The sequence below is a fragment of the Atractosteus spatula genome, chromosome 8, assembly GCF_055471065.1.
Source record: "Atractosteus spatula isolate fAtrSpa1 chromosome 8, fAtrSpa1.hap1, whole genome shotgun sequence".
NCBI lineage: Eukaryota > Metazoa > Chordata > Actinopteri > Semionotiformes > Lepisosteidae > Atractosteus > Atractosteus spatula.
Window position 1 is genome coordinate 7,819,067 of NC_142713.1, and position 18,258 is coordinate 7,837,324.

Below are 18,258 nucleotides of genomic sequence, written 5' to 3' on the forward strand. Positions count from 1 at the left end.
TTTAACTAATCCCACATACCAAAAAAAAAAAGAAAATTAGTTTTACAAATAAGAACGGAACCAAACCTCATTTCTAGCCTGTCGCTTTTATTACTGTCCAAGACACAGCTCTCAATATCCCTTTGCAGCTGAAGAGAACTTGGCATGGACATTTTTGTCCAAGACAATTAAATACAAAGTCTCGTGCTAGCCGTCCTGAAAGACTAAGAAATCATTTTGTACTGTTTTTACTTTTCTTACTAATTCTAAGAAGCAAGTTGAACTGAGAGATTAAAAGAAAAATGTGCTGACCGCAAAGCAGAAAACGTTTTTGTTTTCTCCTAGAGCTATAAACTAAAAAACAAAAATCAAAAGTGGGACTTAATTTTACAGGAACGTGTCCACATGAAAGAGAAAGTGAACGAGAATTGAAAGTAGAGATAACTAGTTTAATCTCCTTTCATTCCAATTTACAACTAAGAGACCCAATTCATCTTTTTTTGTGTAAGACTGCACACTGTAGAAATGTTGATTAAATAAAGGTAAGGTGCTTTTTCCTACACATTCCAGAGTCTCAGGATGGATGATTTTGTCATTTCTGCTATTGTCTACTTCTAATGGTCATTACAGTATGTGATGGGGGCTTGTCTTGTGATTTAAGACCTGCTTTTTTTAACCCATAATTCAGTCTGCCAGCCACCAAAGTATTGCATCAAGCCACATTCTAAGCAATAATGTATAAATAAAATAACTTTGTATACAGGCTACGGACCTTGACCTCCAACAGAATAACTGGACTTTTAATGGGCAATATTATCACATTAATGTTATTAACACTTTTTTTTCATTTCTAGCATTAATCCCTGGACCAAAAAAATAAAGGAAATAAAAATGCAATAATAGCATTTGACAACCTCTTAACGCAAGAAGTGCTTTATGGAATTATGAACATGATGTAAAAATAAAATTAACAATCCCGCATTAAGAATGACTGGAGAAAAAGTTAAAGCTATCTTACATAAAGACTAACAGACAGATGTTAAATTTCATCATACCTTCCAGAATGATAAAAATTGGATTCTTCCCTAGAAATTCCCACCGTTATTTTCTTTTCATATCACATCCACCTTTTTCCTGTTTAAAGTAACTATCAAGCAAATACAGTACCAAGCACAGTACATATCAAGTGCCTGGTATAGAGTCTAAAGGAAAGGTTTCTGTAGCTTTGAGCTGTAGGCTGAAAATCCTTATTCCCTGTAGAAACAGAAGACCCAACGGACAAAAATATGGTTTCATTTTGTATAAGGCAGGGTTGCAGAAATCGGTAAGGTCTTCTTTAATGTCATGAAAACTATTAACAGAGCATTTGCTTACTATTTTTTCAGCAATATTTTTGGTCTGAAGAATGATGACATTTTTTAAAATACCTTTGAGGTCCGTGTAACACTCAAAAAATCAGATAAAGTTTGGACGTAAACGGAAGAACTAGCTGTAACAGTATTTTAGCCAATAAAGTCTCTTTTAAAACTACTGGGAAATGCATCTGGCAGGACTATGTAGAGAACAAAGATGTGCAATTTCACTTATTCATTCAAGCCAGAACAGCATTGTTTGCTGGCTTAATAAAAAAAAGGGATTGGAAATATAAATCTGAAGGTGTATTCACCTTGAAACATATGTATATAATACTAAAGAGTGGGATAATAAAAATACGAAAGATAAAACTGGAACATCTCATTTAGAAGCTAATTGAAAATGGACAGTGCCTATACTGTCCTCTGGAGGCTTAGGAGAGTATTGCAATGTAAAACCAAAAACGCGAAAAAAGCCCGACAGAATCCTTTCATTTTAGATGTCCAAATATTCTCGTCTTGAAAGGTGAGTGATTCACTGCTTTGCTTTTTTCAAATTATTGTAGTTATTGGATCATAGTAACAGTACGTGTTTTCTAACTCTAACCTAGAGTTATTGGTCTCCGTTTATAAAGGTTTTACCTCAAATTCATCATTACCAACACTGTTTAGGAATTTAAAAAAAGGAAAACATTAAAAAAAGAAAGTCGTGGTACCTGTAGTTATATTGAAGCTGTGTACTAGTATATTATTCTTTTTTTTTTTTTTTACATTTTATGTGGATGGCTATAGCCTCTGGTTAAAAATAATGCTTCACGCGTTACCTGCTGGCTCATCAACGTAGAATGCAATCTCTCTCTTGCCATCCTTCTCCTCAATGTGATCATAGGTGATCTGGGGAATAGATAAGGCATTTTCCCCAGGGTTCATCAGACTAGTTGATCCATTGTCACGTGAGGTCTTCACTTTTCGTTTGTACCGTTTGCTCTGTAAAATGAGAAAACAGTAAAGCACAGTTATGATTGGCCTTTTTTTCCTGCTTCCTCCAATTCATGGTCATAGGGGAGCCAGAGCCTATCCCAGCAAACAAGGGGAGCAAGGCAGGGTACAACAGGATGCCAGTCCATTGCAGGACAGACAGACACGGATGTACACCAGGGCCAGTTTTCTCAGAAACCAATGAACCTACCAGTATGTTTTTGGGTTGTGGAAGGAAACCGGAGCACCCGGAGGAAAACTGCATGAACACAGGGAGAACATGCAAACTCCACCCAGACAGCACCCCAGATCCACAAACCAAGGCACAAGAGTTACAGAACAGAAAAATTAAATATGGCTACAATACAACATAGTGAAACCATTTATTTAATCCGGGAACGTTTAGACTTTGGGAAGAATCTAAGTTAAGGAAAAAAAAAAAAGATTAGACAAAGATTAAGGCTCAATAGAAACAATTGCACCAATCAATCCGTCCTTCGGATGAGACGTAAAACCGAGGTCCTGACTCTCTGTGGTCATTAAAAATCCCAGGCTGTTTCTCGAAAAGAGTAGGGGTGTAACTCCGGTGTCCTGGCCAAATTTCCCATTGGCCCTTACCAATCATGGCCTCCTAATAATCCCCCTCTATGAATTGGCTTCATCACTCTGTTCTCCTCCCCACTGATAGCTGATGTGTGTTGAGCATTCTGGCGCACTATGGCTGCCGTCGCATCATCCAGGTGGAGCTGCACATTGGTGGTGGTGGAGGGGAGCCCCCATTACCTGTAAAGCGCTTTGAGTGGAGTATCCAGAAAAGCGCTATATAAGTGTAAGCAATTATTATTAATAATCAGAATGGACTTAAAAAGCATCATATCAGATAGAGTTTCATATTCAAAAGTGAAAACACTCAAGGCAAGATTTTGCCACAACAGTAAAACAATTGTGGGCAAATGCTTTTCCTAACCTGGTCAATTTACAAATTGACATTTTCTTCACTTAGTGCTTAAAAGAACTTGTTTTCATGCATGTTCTCTATTATTGGGCAAAAGCATAACCTGGGCAGCTTTTCTTTTTCGCCCAATGTTGTTACTACCTGTGTGCTATGATGATGTTTGGCAAATTAAAAGGATGTCAACACACAGTATTTCTGCATATCCTGTTGTTCATCTTCATACATTTCTTTGTCAATTAGTTGTACGTAGAAAACTTTGCCAGGTCGGAGCCTTTAGAAAGTATTTAACCTCCTGAACAACTGCCAATATTGTTATGATCCGAATGCCTTATACATTTCAAAGATTTATTAACAGGGTCAAAACTATTTTAGTGTGTATTTTGCCTATTCTTCCTTGCCCTGTCAAGTTATTAATTCTTCTTTTTATATAGTGCTTTTCTGGATACTGCATTCAAAGTACTTTACAGGTAATGGGGACTCCCCTCCACCACCAATGTGTAGCCCCACCTGGATAATGTTACAGCAGCCAAAGAGCGCCAGTATGCTCCCCACACATGAGCTATCAGTGGGGAGGAGAACAGAGTGATGAAGCCAATTCAGAGATAGGGATTGTTAGGAGACCATTGACTCGTAAAGGCCAATGGAAAATATAGCCAGGAATGCCCTGGGATTTTTAATGACCACAAAGAGTCAGAACCTCTGTTTTATGTTTCATCCAAAGGACAGCATCTTTTTTTTTGTTTTACAGTGCAGTGTTTCCATCACTATATTGGGGTGTTAGGACCCACACAGACCGCAGGGTGAGCTCTCCCTGCTGGTCCCACTAACACCTCTTCTGGCAACCTTAGCTTTCCCAGGAGGTCTCCCATCCTGGTAATGGCCAGGCTCACACCTGCTTAATTTCATTGGGTTGCCAATTGTGAGTTGCAGGGTAATATACTGTAGCTTCTGGCATCCAACTTGACTCATCTTGAATCTTCACCCATCTAAGGTCTTGAGCAGTTTTTCCTTAAGGATTTGCCTGGATTTGGCTCTATTCATTGTTTATCCTGAGAAGTGCCCAAGTTCTGGCTGCTGCAAAGAATCCCCTTAAGGTGCTGCTGCCAGCACCATGCCTCATGGTATGGATGGGGTTACACAGGTGATGAGTGGTCTTCTCTTTGTGCCAGGCATTCAGACCAAAGAGTTCACTTTTTGCTTATTTGGACCAGAGAATCTTTGGCCACATGGGGTCTGCCTTGTGCCTTCTTGCAAACTCAAGGCGTGTTATAAACTCCTAGCTTCCATCTAGTCACTGTGCCATAGATGCTAAATCTGTGGAGTGCTACAGAATATGTTAACCTTGGACAGATCCACCAGTCTCTGCCATGGATCTCTCTAATTTTATTAGGGTGGTCATTGGGTCCCTGGTTATTTCTCTGACCAAAGTCCTTCTTAACTAATTGCCCAGTTTGTGAGGACCCCTACTCTAGGAAGTGTTTGGATGATCCATATTCTTTCCACTTCCTAATGATCTAATGACCTGACTGTGCTCTAATTTCTACGTACTGTATACTGTATTTTCCCCTACAATGTTCTTTTGCAGAATTACATTTAGAGATAATATCTCTAAATGGGTTTTACAGAGGATTACAATATCCCATTTAAAATGGTGGATTTTCTCATGGGAACAATATTGCAAGTCAGTTGCATTGTAATACATTTTAAAAATGCTGGATGTACTAAAGCTTCTAATTTATTGGTTCTCTACAAGACTGCCCCTAATCTATCTGGATTCCAAAGTCTCTCCTCTGCATCAACCCTCCTCCTTATAATCAATCACAGTATGCTAAAATCTCTTGTAAAACTTGGAATATAATTTCTAGGTGGATGCTGCACATTGGTGGTGGTGGAGGAGAGTCCCCATTACCTGTAAAGCGCTTTGAGTGGAGTGTCCAGAAAAGCGCTATATAAGTGTAAGTAATTATTATTAATTTAAGTTCTGAATGACCCAGGTCAATGTATTGTTGCTTGTCATGATCACTATTTTCTAGCTGTACTGCACATGTTCTAATTGAACGGGAAACTGGTGCCTACAGTATGTGTATACTGTATGTGCTGCACACACAAAATGAAACATCTGTAAAATAATATACTACAAAAACAAACACATACAGTATATATTTACTATAGCATAAATGGATTTCATTTTAGTTATGAGACATGCAATTTCAAATGTTAAGAGAAATAAAATAGCTTCAATTGAAGAAAGGTCTGGATTTTTTTTTCTTGTCTCTCTTTTGGCCTATTTACAGTATTTGATATGTACTATAATTAAACTAAGAATCAACAAGTTATTAACATCTAAAGGTTTGGCATCATCGCGCTGTCTGAGAGGACCAGAGATATTCCTCGGGGCAAGTCATGGTGAGATGGAAAGATAAGTCCTGGGTTATAGAACTTCATCAAATTTTGAGGCGCCCCATCTAGATGGTGATCTGAGGAGTTAGAAGCACCCTTCTTTTGATTCTGATTATACATCAATAAAGTATTCAGCATATTATTTCTTACAATACTGGCTGCATGTTCTTTAAGTTCTGCTGCATCTCAATGAGTTCTTAATTTTCAATGAATGTAAAAATTCAGGTACAGTAAAGATACCTGCAGCATTTAAACCCACCAGCAGTTTTATGCTCCTCCATTTGGACCTGCATTCAAAATGCTTAAGAGCTAATTAGCTTGACAGTTTAAAATCTGTCTGTTAATGGTAATAGAATCACTGACAAAAAGGAACAATCAGGGCAGACAGTGTTCAAACTGGCCTTTCAATTAATATACGTTGGTGTGGACTTTGACCACCATACAAAATAGGGACCGATAATGTGAAAATGTTTATGCATATTTGTATGGAGAATATGTGCCCTCTATAACAAAAAGGATTTACTCATATTACAGCTGTTCTACAAATACAGCTGCTGAAAATACTTTTTGGACAAAATACTTGATAACACCGTGTTCTGATCCTCAGATATTTTTGGTTCAAATTGCTGCGGACGTCGATATTCCCTTTTTAGGTTGTGTGGACTAACAAATGGCTTTGAAGCTTTCATACTTGCTGCACAAGAATCTACATATAAATATGTCACTGACAAATTGTCTTCACTAGCTAAAACAGTGGCCATCCTGTTACTTATTCACCTCAGTGAAACAAAGTCAAGGCAACACTGAACTACAGTAGTGGCCAAAGCTATTTGTCTGTGATTGATTAAAAAAAAAACAGGAAGAAAGGAGAAAGGGGGAAAAAGAAGAGAAGCTCTTTTCAGTCCCTCGATATATGGATACAATGCAAAACAAAGATTTTTTATTTTTTCTTACTTCACAAGGATTTACTCCCATGAGAAAAGGGGGCATTACATCATCTCATCTGACTGTGCCTTTGTGTGGGTCAGACAAAGAACGGGAGCAGCGCCGATGGAGAAGAAAACACTTAGTCTTTTTTCACAGCCAGATCCCTCACGTCAGCAGAGCCCAGAATCCCTCTCAGAAACCTCATCTCCCACATTGAAGGGAAAAAAAAATCAAATATTTGTCCGGTTCAGCCGATAGTGATAAAACAGCTTGCTTCACCATAAAAGAACAAACAGTGGGTTGGTAGTATTTTTGCTGTACTGGGCTAACCTCTGAGCATCATCCACCAGGCAGCTCTGAGACTTCCCAAATCAAAGGACAACTTAGGTAGGCTGATGTGTTAGTTGGGACATGGTAAATGGTAGATTACTTGTCTCAATCTCAAATCGCAGCACGTTGCCAATCTGGTCAGGGGACGCACTCAGTTTGGCTCCTATTCTCCTCATTGACGGTATCTCACTGTTCCACAACCAGTCCTACCAAGCTGACCCGATGATGCGAACGGAATGACGCTGAAGATTACTCCCAGATCCCTTGCGCTATAAAACGGCTCAGTCACAGGCCAAGGAAGAAATGGAGGCGGATGTTTGAGCTCTGCAGCTCGTTATTTCAAATTGGCGAGTAGATTTTTTTACAGAAAAAGATCACATCATCCCTTCAATAAAACTCTCCCTTGCTGCATCGCCAGTTACATTTTTGAATTCTTTGTTGGTACTTCTTCTTAAATCACATTTACGTTTCCACAGGTTCACAGAACCATCTGTAATAAGAAAACGTATGTGCAATAGTTTTAGGAGTCTTATGTCTGCACCCCAGTGTATCTTTTCTCACTTAAATGGCATCATTTCCTATTATTTTTGGACATGTTCCATGCTCTGAGGGGCGATGGCGGATCAATTTATACATATGCAAATGAGACCCTTTCTAAAACAGCCCTTGGAAACCATCTTGTCATCTTCTGCCCTCTGACAGCACAGCACTTTTGTTTGCCAAATGCAGAGTTGAAGTGACACATCATAATCCCTCTCTATCCTTCAAGACATGTTTCCAAGAGATGTCTGGACAGAGACTGCCTGTACAAAGCGATCATGCAAATTGGGATAGAAAAATAAGAAATTAAGACCACAGTCATATATTTGTTTGAAGAATCAGTCTTACTCTTTGGTCTTATCTGTAAAAAAGGACTTGCGTGTATCAGGCGTGTAGTATAGAGTATAATTGTACTATCCAGGTTAACTTAAATCGCACAGCAAAACCAATCCTGAAAATACTCACTGTAAATTTGAAATTCATTTTTTTCTCTTTTTATACCATCACTTTGTGTCCCCCTAGTTTGGATTCAGCTCACAGCAAATCAGTCACATCAGCTCACAAACAATACATTATCACAGGAGGATATACAGAATCTATAGCTACAGAACATGCAAAGTCAGGGTTGCATGCCTAAGATATCCTGACTCCCCTAAAGGTTACTACCCCAAATGGCATTCTGTCACTTCTGTCATATCTAGACTACAGGTCTTTACCTGTGGAGAAATATCTTCTGACAAGACTTTAAATGTAAAGAACTGGAGGAGTGGGGGATATCAATGAGGCATTTCAAGTTCTTTTCCCCAGAGTACAGTATTGGGGGAAAATGGGCCTTTAAAAATGTCAAAGAGATACATTTCAATATAACATATATTTCAAAGAAAATATAAAACTAAAATAGAATCTAATGATAGTATAACAGGATATAAGAAAAGTAATCACACACTCCCAGGAATGTTAACTACATTACATTATGTACATTGCATATACAATATAGCCACAAGGCACTGTTCAGTATATACTGTAAATGTAACATTACGTTAAACTGAAATTAGATGTTGTCCCCTAAACTGTTCACTTGAAGCCTCTCATAGCTGGCATACATACTTGCTGGAGCCATGGACTCACGGATATTCCTGGAGTGTTTTTTTTAGACAAACAGGCTTCTCCCCCAAAAATGACACTTACCAGTTTCCTGAGGTTGGGGCTGGAGGGTTCAGGAGTGATAGCGGGCAGATATTCACAAGGCATCACATAGATCTTCCAAGTCGCTGGGCAGCCGTCAGGCTTCTCTGCAGCATAACACCGCCAGAGCGTCTGGAACAGCACAATATACTGCATCATATATCATATAACAAAACATAAGTAATACAAGATATAATATGTCCATATTACAATATTAAAAAAAGATAAAATGACTAAGGAAACACCACAGAATGCCCAGTTCAAAACAACTGTCACAGCTGCATTAAATGTAATGGGAAATGTATAGAGTTTTAGTTCTGAATGTACTACAGCACCTTGCTCCTTGGTTGGCATTAATTTAACATGGTCAGCTGCCCTCATGAAAGACATTAACCAATGCATTTGCTATCAGACTAAGGTAAAGTGTTCTGAGTCTTTATGGAAGTGTGGCTTACTGCACTTATCTGTGCGCCAGCAAAAGAGGACCCCTATTTAACAAGGGGAACAAAGGTGTCTTGGAGTTCATGAGACGGCAGCTATTGGCCATACACACATGAACAGCAAGCAATAATAAGAAAAATACAAAACAAAAGCACTAATTGTGCACACATTGAATTGTTTAAATTAAATATCAGAAATAAATTATCAACATATAAATCATTGCTAACCTAAAACAGCTTTTTAAATCAATTAATATTTGCTCTTACAGTACATACAGTAGATTAAAATAAAAAAATAAAGGGATGAACATGCAGTATTTCTTCAAAAATATTTCCTCCATATTATACTGCAGATATGATGTTCAAGTACTGAAGCCAAGAAATTCTCAGTCAGATTCTAATCTTCTACTTTTTACTGGGACATACAGACACCCTCCAATGCATCATGGGATCAATGTCTGCTCCCTATTTCGATCAGGATCTTGATTTAATATGTAATAAAACGATTATTACATACTGTAACAAATGCATTGTCACATTTTGTCGAGGTGTGTTTATGTCGCAGTAAGAATAAAAAACTGGGGATTCCACAAAGTTCCTAAACAAGTAGAACCACTGGTTTAGCGTTTACGGGTGGGTGGCACACCTAGTGTTGTGCTGGTGCACTGGGCTAGTATATGTGAGGAGTTTGTATGGTCTGCCCGGGTTTGCGTAGGTTTCCTCCAGGTGCTCCAATTTCCTCCCGCAGTCCCAAAAAATCATAGCGGCTTCCAGGAAAATTGGCCTTAGTTGTGAGTACGTACCTGTACATGTCTGTGAGTGCCCTGCAATATACTGACATCCCATCCATGGTGTCCCGTGCATTACACTTTGCTTTCTGGGTTAGGCTCCGGCTCCCCCACGACCCAGAACTGGAATAATTAGTGCATTTCTAAATTCTAAAATTTCTCATTCTAAGAAAATCAGATTGCAGCAACTCTGATTCACTTTGTTTGTAATACTTCCCAAGTGGTGAGCACTCACTAAAGCATTTCCTTGATGTGTAGTATTTAAGCATGAAGGACATTTAATTTTAGTCACTGCTGACAAACGAAAAGGTAAGAAAGCATTTTTATATGGCTAAAAAAAAAAACTACTTTATATAGCACCTTTAAAAGGGACTTTTCAAAGATCTGTACAGAAAGCAACAATACACAATGAGAGAAGAAAGCAGAATTGCACAATTACAGAGTATATCATTGTACAGTATGATACTGTATTGGAATACAGTAGAAAAGCAAAGGGGCAGACACTTCTAAAGTTTTGAATCTTAATTTGAAAGAGCTCAGGAAAGGTGAGGATTTTGAAATCAACACGAATCCTGTGTGAAAGCTAATGCAAGGACTCCAGGACAGGAGTAATTAAAGACCCGGGCAGGATTCTAGCAGCCAAATTCTGGACATCCTGATGTTTGTTCAATGTGGATGTACTGTAGGAACCCCCGCAAGTAGGGCGTTACAGTAGTCAAGAGTCTTCTAGAGAAGACAAAAGTGTTGACCAGCAACAGTAAGTGACAACATAGGACATACTGTAGTCTGGCAATATTTCTGTTGGAAGAATGCTTTTACAATATTTTACACTTGGGTCAAATGTCAGGCCTGGATTATCACACCCAGGTTGTTCTCTTTAGTTCAATGTAGAAGTTCAAGTACATTGTCAACTGCCGATACAGGGTTACTGTAGATGATGGGAAGTGCCAAGAAGCATGACTTCAGTCTTGTTGCAGTTTAAATAAAAGGAAAATGTTGAGTCATCCATGTCAAAGATGCAATTAGACAGCAGAGCCACACTTCAGTGTCAGGTTTAATATGAATGTAGATTTCTGTATCAGTGTAGAAATTTGTTTCATTTACATTCAAGCAAACGTAGTAGTTACAATTCTTTGTTAGTAGTAGTAATCACAATACCCTCACATACAGTATCAGGTAATTAGAGCAAGGTAGTTAGTTTGCAGCTTCACCATTTATTTAAAAAGCACATACTATTAAAACTAAAACATAAGAACATAAAGATAATGGTAAGAATATGCCATTCAGTGCTTTTTGTCCTACAGACTACATTTACTGTAGGTGTTTTAGAGCATCAAGACTACAGGTGACACTGTCCACCATCTTTGCCCTTTACGTAATCCATTCCATTAATGATTATGATGAAGATATAAAGCATCTTTTCTGTAAAATATATATCAAACATTAAAACAAAACAAGTATAATTAAAACTGAAAACAAAAAGTAAAATGTATAATATGCAACAGACATCATAAACCATAATGACCAGAATACTGGTCTAAATATATTTTGAGTTGCATTTGGCTTCTGGCTACTACATGGCTTGTAGTGTTTACGCAAACTAGAGGGAATGGGAGGATGTAGCTAAGGATGCAATTCATCACGTTAAAAAAAACCCAACATTTTCTAGCATTGGTGTGAAATTAGCTTGTAATACATTCCCAGACTATAAAAAATCATGAAGTTTAATTCCAGGTGGAAATAGCAGCTGCATGTTTTGGAGATGGCCAGCTTAAAAGGCTTTGCAGTTATAGCCAGTGTGCCACTAGAGGCCAATATGCTGTTGCCAAACCTAATTCGCATGTTTTATCGCTCTACCTGGATTAGTGAAGCAGCAGCAGGAATCTGTCGGTTGAAATGCTTCTGGCGTTGCTTCTGTTGAACTTTGAGGGCAAATCCGGAGCCCAGAATACCCTGAAATCAAACATTTGCAGAATGTTATTTGGGGAAGATCAGCAAAAATACTGAATTCTGGAGGGGATCACCACACAACTAATTTAATCCCTTTCCAGGCTTTCTGCTTAATGTATATTTTGCGCAGTGAAAGGAAACACGACAGACTGTAGCATAGACTACACAAACTTTTCTGTTGAAAATACATGACTGTTGATAATAAAGATTGGTTGTACAACAGCGTTATCTATTTCTCCACTTATCCCATCTCATGAGATCTCAGGAGCTAAGCAAGGCTGGGGGCTGATCAGTACTGGTCAGGGAGTATCTAAGGAAAAACAGATTGTTGTATATGTACTGCTGGTGGACCAGTAGGTGGCACACTTCACTACGGACTTGCATTGCTAATTAGTAAGTAAGGTGATATGGAGCACTATGCTGTCATGTGGAGGTGCCTTCCTTCAAATGAGACTTTAAACCAAAGTTCGGACTGCTTGGTCATTATACAGTACATTTCACAGCACTACTCACAAGAGCTAGGGTGTACGCCGCAGTGTCCTGGCTACATTCTACTTTGGCCTCACTTATGTTAAAAAAAAGGCTGAAACCTTTAATTCTAAATGTCCGTGTTTATTATTAATTTCCTGTGATTCCTTTTTTTGCAATTGATGATGTGACTAGAAAGCTTTATGGTTGATAATCCTAAATTTCAACAACTCTCCCAAACAGAAGATTCGGCAGAATGATACCACCATGATGAATCAACATAAGAGCTTATTGAGCACCACATTTCTTAACAGCAGAGGTGCTAGGTTCAGTCTTTAGTTTCTTTTGGTTTTCCTTCAGTTTAAGGGAGATTTAAAAGTTCAGCTGCAGAATTCAGAATTGGGCTGAATAAGGTTGTGACCATCCCTACACAACTGTATCACAAACTTTGCTTGGGAACGTGCAATCATATGGTCACCCTACTTTAACAGATTTGCATACAGAAGCATTAATAGTAATGAGACAGGAGTGTAGTCTAGGTTCATTGAGATATGGAAGTATCTGGGAAGCAGAAAAGCTCCTTCCTGTTAAATGAATGAAATTAATGATGGGCAGGAGGGCAGAAGATTAGTTTCTGATCTAACCCAGATCATAATCACCCTGTACTCTGAGCTCCATCAATACAGTACATTTTAATTGCAAATTTAGACTGCGAAAAAAGTCTAGACTGTTCTCACAGAGGCATGGGCAGAACAGCAATCTCTCGGTCGCCATTTGTCTTTACATTTGGGACAGTGATCAGTCTCTTCCTGTGAGGGAAATTCCAACTAGTATCATCTTGCCTGTAACTACAGTATCTTAGTCCCTCAAATGCAAAATGTCTCAGTGGTCCTTATAACAGTGCAGCCCTTAGGTTATTAAAGGTGTAATTACTGCAGGAAGTGCGAAGAAGGAGATTGCGAATACACTGAAACAAGAGGCTATCGTCTTTCCAATCCATGTCTGTGGCACTTTGTCTCCATATCCAATTGTAGTCACTGTGACCTGGAAAGAAAAGCAAAAGCATATCACACATTAGAAGTTTTTATGAAACATGCAGTACTGTCAAAACTTTTTTTTGCTTTCCAGTCAAGTAACTTCCACTTATGACAATGAGATTAATAAGAACGATAAGCACAATGTAATGTGTATGTATATTTCGGGGTATTTCCATACATACTGTACCGTATGCTTGATCATAAACAAAAAAACAAACTTCATGCACAATTCAGATTTCAGGTGACCTGAGTACTGTGACATTCACTTTAAATTAGAAAAAATATCAAAAGTATCCAAGTGCTTCAACGAGCAACCAGCTACTGGCTTTTACAATTCTTGAAGTTTGTGACACACCAAGCTCAACAAAATGCTTTGTATGATCAATTGAGATGCCTTGCTGTAGCCATTTTGGGTTTGTTGGTTATACTCTGGGTGATCCGATTTCAATTCTTATACCTTCAGCATGCACAATGTTCATATGCTCTATTTACACAGAAATGTACTTAAAGTGAAATAAATAGTAGTGCTAACTATTGCAAAACAACCAGGTTTATTATATTAATTGGTATTACCCTGCGTCAGACCTATGTTTCCAACTTATGTGGATATATTCTGTATGTATCTGAAATGTGTGGAGAACAGCAATTTCTGTTTAGTCATTTTAATTTCACCAGTATGGTATATTTTAAGTTCTAATACCACTAACAGTATTAAACACACAGAACACAATGTAAACATGTTGTATCCCCCAAGCAAAGAACTAAACAATGAGTTCAAGTTGGCCAAACGTGCACATGAGAACTTGGTTTTTCATTGACCACCTACTGGGAGGTTTGCCTTTTAACTTAGGGGTGACAGCTACAGTACATGATGTTCCATCTTTGTCAGGAGAAAAGGCAATTTAATCCTTATCTTCAAACCTGCTGAGTAAAAGGCATCTAACATAAGGAAAGAATAGCCAGGCATTGTAACCCAGACCTTCACCACCTGAGGCCACGTTCTACGTGTGTGGTGTAAATGAACCAAGTTATTATCATCACTCTTGAATGCACTCTTCCTCACCACACAAATTCATCTCCTTGGGGCTTTAATAATGACGGCGTGGACTGATGGAAGAACAGACATGGTTGTGAAATGCAAGAAACCTCGGTTTTCTTCCTTTTTTTTTGACCGTAATGTGGTGTGCAAAAAAGATGGTTAGGATCCAGATCAAACATCCCTCCTTAATGACCCTCCATCTGCTTTGATTGTGTACTTCAAGAGGAGGACTATGATTCATTCGGTTGGCTTGCGACGGGTGCAGCTGTGTAGTGCACCTGCAGCCGCAGTCAAAAACAAGTTGACAGGAGCCTGAAAGGAAACAGCCTCTCTCCCGTCAGACTTCCTTCTCTACATAGCTAATTGATTTCTGTAAACATACCAGCAAGCCAAAGCAACTGGCATGTTTTACAGGCTCATATGAAACGGACAGATGCCTGGCCCCTGTTTTTTTTTTTCCTGCATAATTCCAAAACACAAGCTTATTTGTATTTCATTTTGTGGGATTTAAAATAAAAAAAAACACATAACCCCCAAATAACCTTGTTTCCTTTTGGGCATTATAAGACCATTACATCTCAAATTAAAGGACGTATTACTGATTACCAAGGGATATGGAAATATTTAACCTAAAGAAGGATTTGCAATTCGACTGAAATTTCTTCTTTAGGGATTTTTTAAAGCATTTACTTAAGTTTTTCAGGATAACCTGGAGTAATCTGGGTTTTCAGGTGTCTTAATGTTTACAAGTCACCCCCTCTGTGCATGCGCGTGCGCGTGCGCGTGCGCGTGTGGGGAGAACTGTTACTATTGTCATTCCAAAAACCCAAGTCCAAGTAAGTCCAAGAGACTGATCGCTGAAAAGTCTGGAGAGAATCGTGAAGTGACATATTTGAAAAGGACAGCTGGGAGATTCTTGATGCTTGGACAATGCAATACCCGCTTAAACATCTTGATAAAGCAAAGTCATCTGATAGAATCACATTGATTGTTTTTCCTTGCCTGTAACATGATTCAACCACTCTTAGTGGAACAGAAACCTCACAAAGAATTCTGAATTAAAGCAGGACTTCATTAGACGGGGTTTAGATCTTTTCAGCAAACACCTCAGCAGATTGATGTACAGTATGCCGTCCAGTACATTGATTGGATCACCACAGGGCTGTGTCTTGTCCCATTTACTGTACATTTTGTACATTGATGATTGCAAAAGCAAACATGTAAATAGATGTCTTATTAAATTTGCTGACTACGCAGCCCATGTCAACTTTTTTATGAACTCAGATCAGCATCATGGGCCCATTCTAAATGATTTTACAGAACAGTGCAATGAGTTTGGAGTCAAATGTTTTGAAAACACCCTCAGGAAAACGTCCTTTTCCTAAGGAAGTTTAGCATTTCTAAGGCGGCAAAACTATTTTAACACTTTTCCATAAAACTTTTATTGAAAGTGTCTTAATGTACTGGTAACATCACTACTGCAAATCGCAAGTAGTAGAGGAAAACATTGAAAATAAAGTACTCTACCCAGATTGTTGTGGTAAATTAGTCCAACCTAGATGCACTCTACAAGCAATGGATTCTATGGAGGACTAACATCATTATGGAGTCTGTGGCACACCCGTAATTTGTATTACTCCCATTGAGAGGGGTGATGCCTCTGTGTCCCAAGTAGTAAGCTACAGTAGCAACAGCAATGCAAGCAATGGCGTAAGGCAGGGTACACACTGGATGGGATGGCAGTCCATCATGGGGCACAAAAAGACATACACACACTCACACCAAGGCCACTTTTCCAGGAACCAAATTAACCTGCCAGGAAAAAAAGGGCATTTTTTTTATCCCATCTGCAATTTCACTTTAGAATGCTGTGAAATCATCGTCTTTTATTTTCTTTGTCCTGAGCTCTTTGTTGGTGAGGGTGGTTGTTGGGTGACTGTGTTGGACTCTGCCGTAAGACAAATTTCCCCTAGTATTTCGGAATTTAATAACATCCGATAGCTGAGACTCCAAGTGATGCACGCAATGTGCTGGGCATCAGGTTTCAAATCCTGATGCATGCCCAATTAGTCACTAAAACTCCCCATCCATGAATAGACATCCCAAGTCATATCTACTGTATTAAAATACTTAAATTCCATTTTGGAAAGGAGAAATTAAATGTTAACTGCTGTATCTACAGTACAGATGGTGGGATCAAAATAGAATCTTGGCCTGTATTCTTTTTTTCACATTCTCAAAATCTATCCCATTTAATTAGTAGAGGAAACAACTTTAATGGGACTAATTTAATATTTTATGCTGACATGAGCAAAGGAGATAACAAAGGACAGTGTCAAACCCTCAGAGAGGGAGGGAGAGATGATAACGAGGAAGATTGAATCTTTTGTAAACTCAACATTGGCACTCCCTGTGCAAACAGGAAAATTAATAACATTAAAAGTCACTCTGGGGCCCATGAATCATTGAAACTCCTTGAAGGACCCTTATGATTGTTGTGCTCTCAGACACAACTTCCCTTCTGGCACAAAATACACAATAACACTCCGGAGCAAATTCTTATCACTCCTGAAACCCATTTGTTTTGAGCTTGTTACTATGAGGTTGATCTCAGCGCTCCTTAATTTTGTGCAACAGTATCTGGCCCAAGATCTGCTGTTATTATTCTACATTCAATACAGACTCGGTCGCTTTTTAGGACCACACAAACAAAACCAGGGGATTTTCTGCATTTTCTCTGTTAACTAGTTCAGGATCCTCAAGCAGTACAAAATAAATCCATTCCTCCATTCATGTTCTAACCCCTTCTTCAAATTCAGGGTCTCAGAGGAGTCAGAGTCTATCCTGGCAAGCAAGGGGCACAAGACTGGAAAGATCCTGGACATGACGTCAGCCCATCACATTGCACACACAGACACAGAAACAAACATGGACACTCACACCAGGGCCAATTTTCCCCAGAAGCCAATCAACCTACAGTATTATTTATTGTTTGGACTGTGGGAGGAAACTGGGACACCCAGAGGAAATTGTGGAAGAAAAAGTCATAGAACAAAAGGTGCAAGGGACCTATTTATCACCGTGGGCAGTTTATTTTATCTTGATTGCAATCACGGGGTGAACATGCAAACTCCACACACACAGCACCTCAGGTCCAGAATTGAACCCAGGACCCCAGTTCTGTGAGGCAGCAATGCTACTGTACAGTAAATCAATTTATATATATATTTCTTTCACAAAAACATTAATCAAACAGCATTGAACCAGCAGCCAATTTTTTTTTAATACGAAGGAGAAGCTACATGAGTTCTGGAATTTGATCCATCCGATGTGGTTCAACGCCTGCTACCACACAGCTCTAAAATAGGAAAAACTGGAGAGAAAGTTGACTTACCACTCCCCACCACAAGGCATCGGCATAGCTCGCAAAACCCGTTTTGCCCTCCTCATCCACAGCATCCTTTTCCGCCAAATACACAAAGTAGGATGAGAAAATAAGTCCCAGGAAACCTATGTAGAGGGTAGTTATCAGTTCCTAAAAAGAGAAGTGGAAGGCATTTAAAAAGTAAAAGAAAAATATCTAGTATTACAAATCGAAAATACATTAGTGTTGAAACTTGTTACACTTTTATTTTGTAATTTTAGGAGGTTCTGTACAATTTTGTTTTCACTTTGAAAGTATTAGGAGATTTGTGTCAAACAATGTCAGAAAATCCCAATTTAAAGCATGATTTCATGTTGTAACTCAAAGTCCATGTAGGGCAAATAATTTTGATAGCCACTGTATATAAATTAGAAATTGCAAATTAATTTAATTTTTAGTTTGTAAATCTGAAGCTGAACCCCTACCTTCAAGCGAAGATAATTCTGTGATTATATTTAAATATAAT

General features: G+C 38.7%; 1 protein-coding gene across 1 annotated transcript in view; it reads right to left on the bottom strand.

The window, feature by feature from the left end:
• The window catches only part of kcnq1.2 (potassium voltage-gated channel, KQT-like subfamily, member 1.2), a 285,958-nt gene that overhangs the window by 228,208 nt on the left and 39,492 nt on the right, over positions 1-18,258 (bottom strand). The window contains exons 6-10 of the mRNA XM_088922866.1: positions 17,763-17,903; positions 13,226-13,336; positions 11,732-11,827; positions 8,650-8,778; positions 2,156-2,318 (exon numbers count right to left, since the gene is read on the bottom strand). Coding sequence (XP_088778992.1) covers positions 2,156-2,318; positions 8,650-8,778; positions 11,732-11,827; positions 13,226-13,336; positions 17,763-17,903 — 640 coding nt within the window. The remainder of the gene's footprint in view (positions 1-2,155; positions 2,319-8,649; positions 8,779-11,731; positions 11,828-13,225; positions 13,337-17,762; positions 17,904-18,258) is intronic.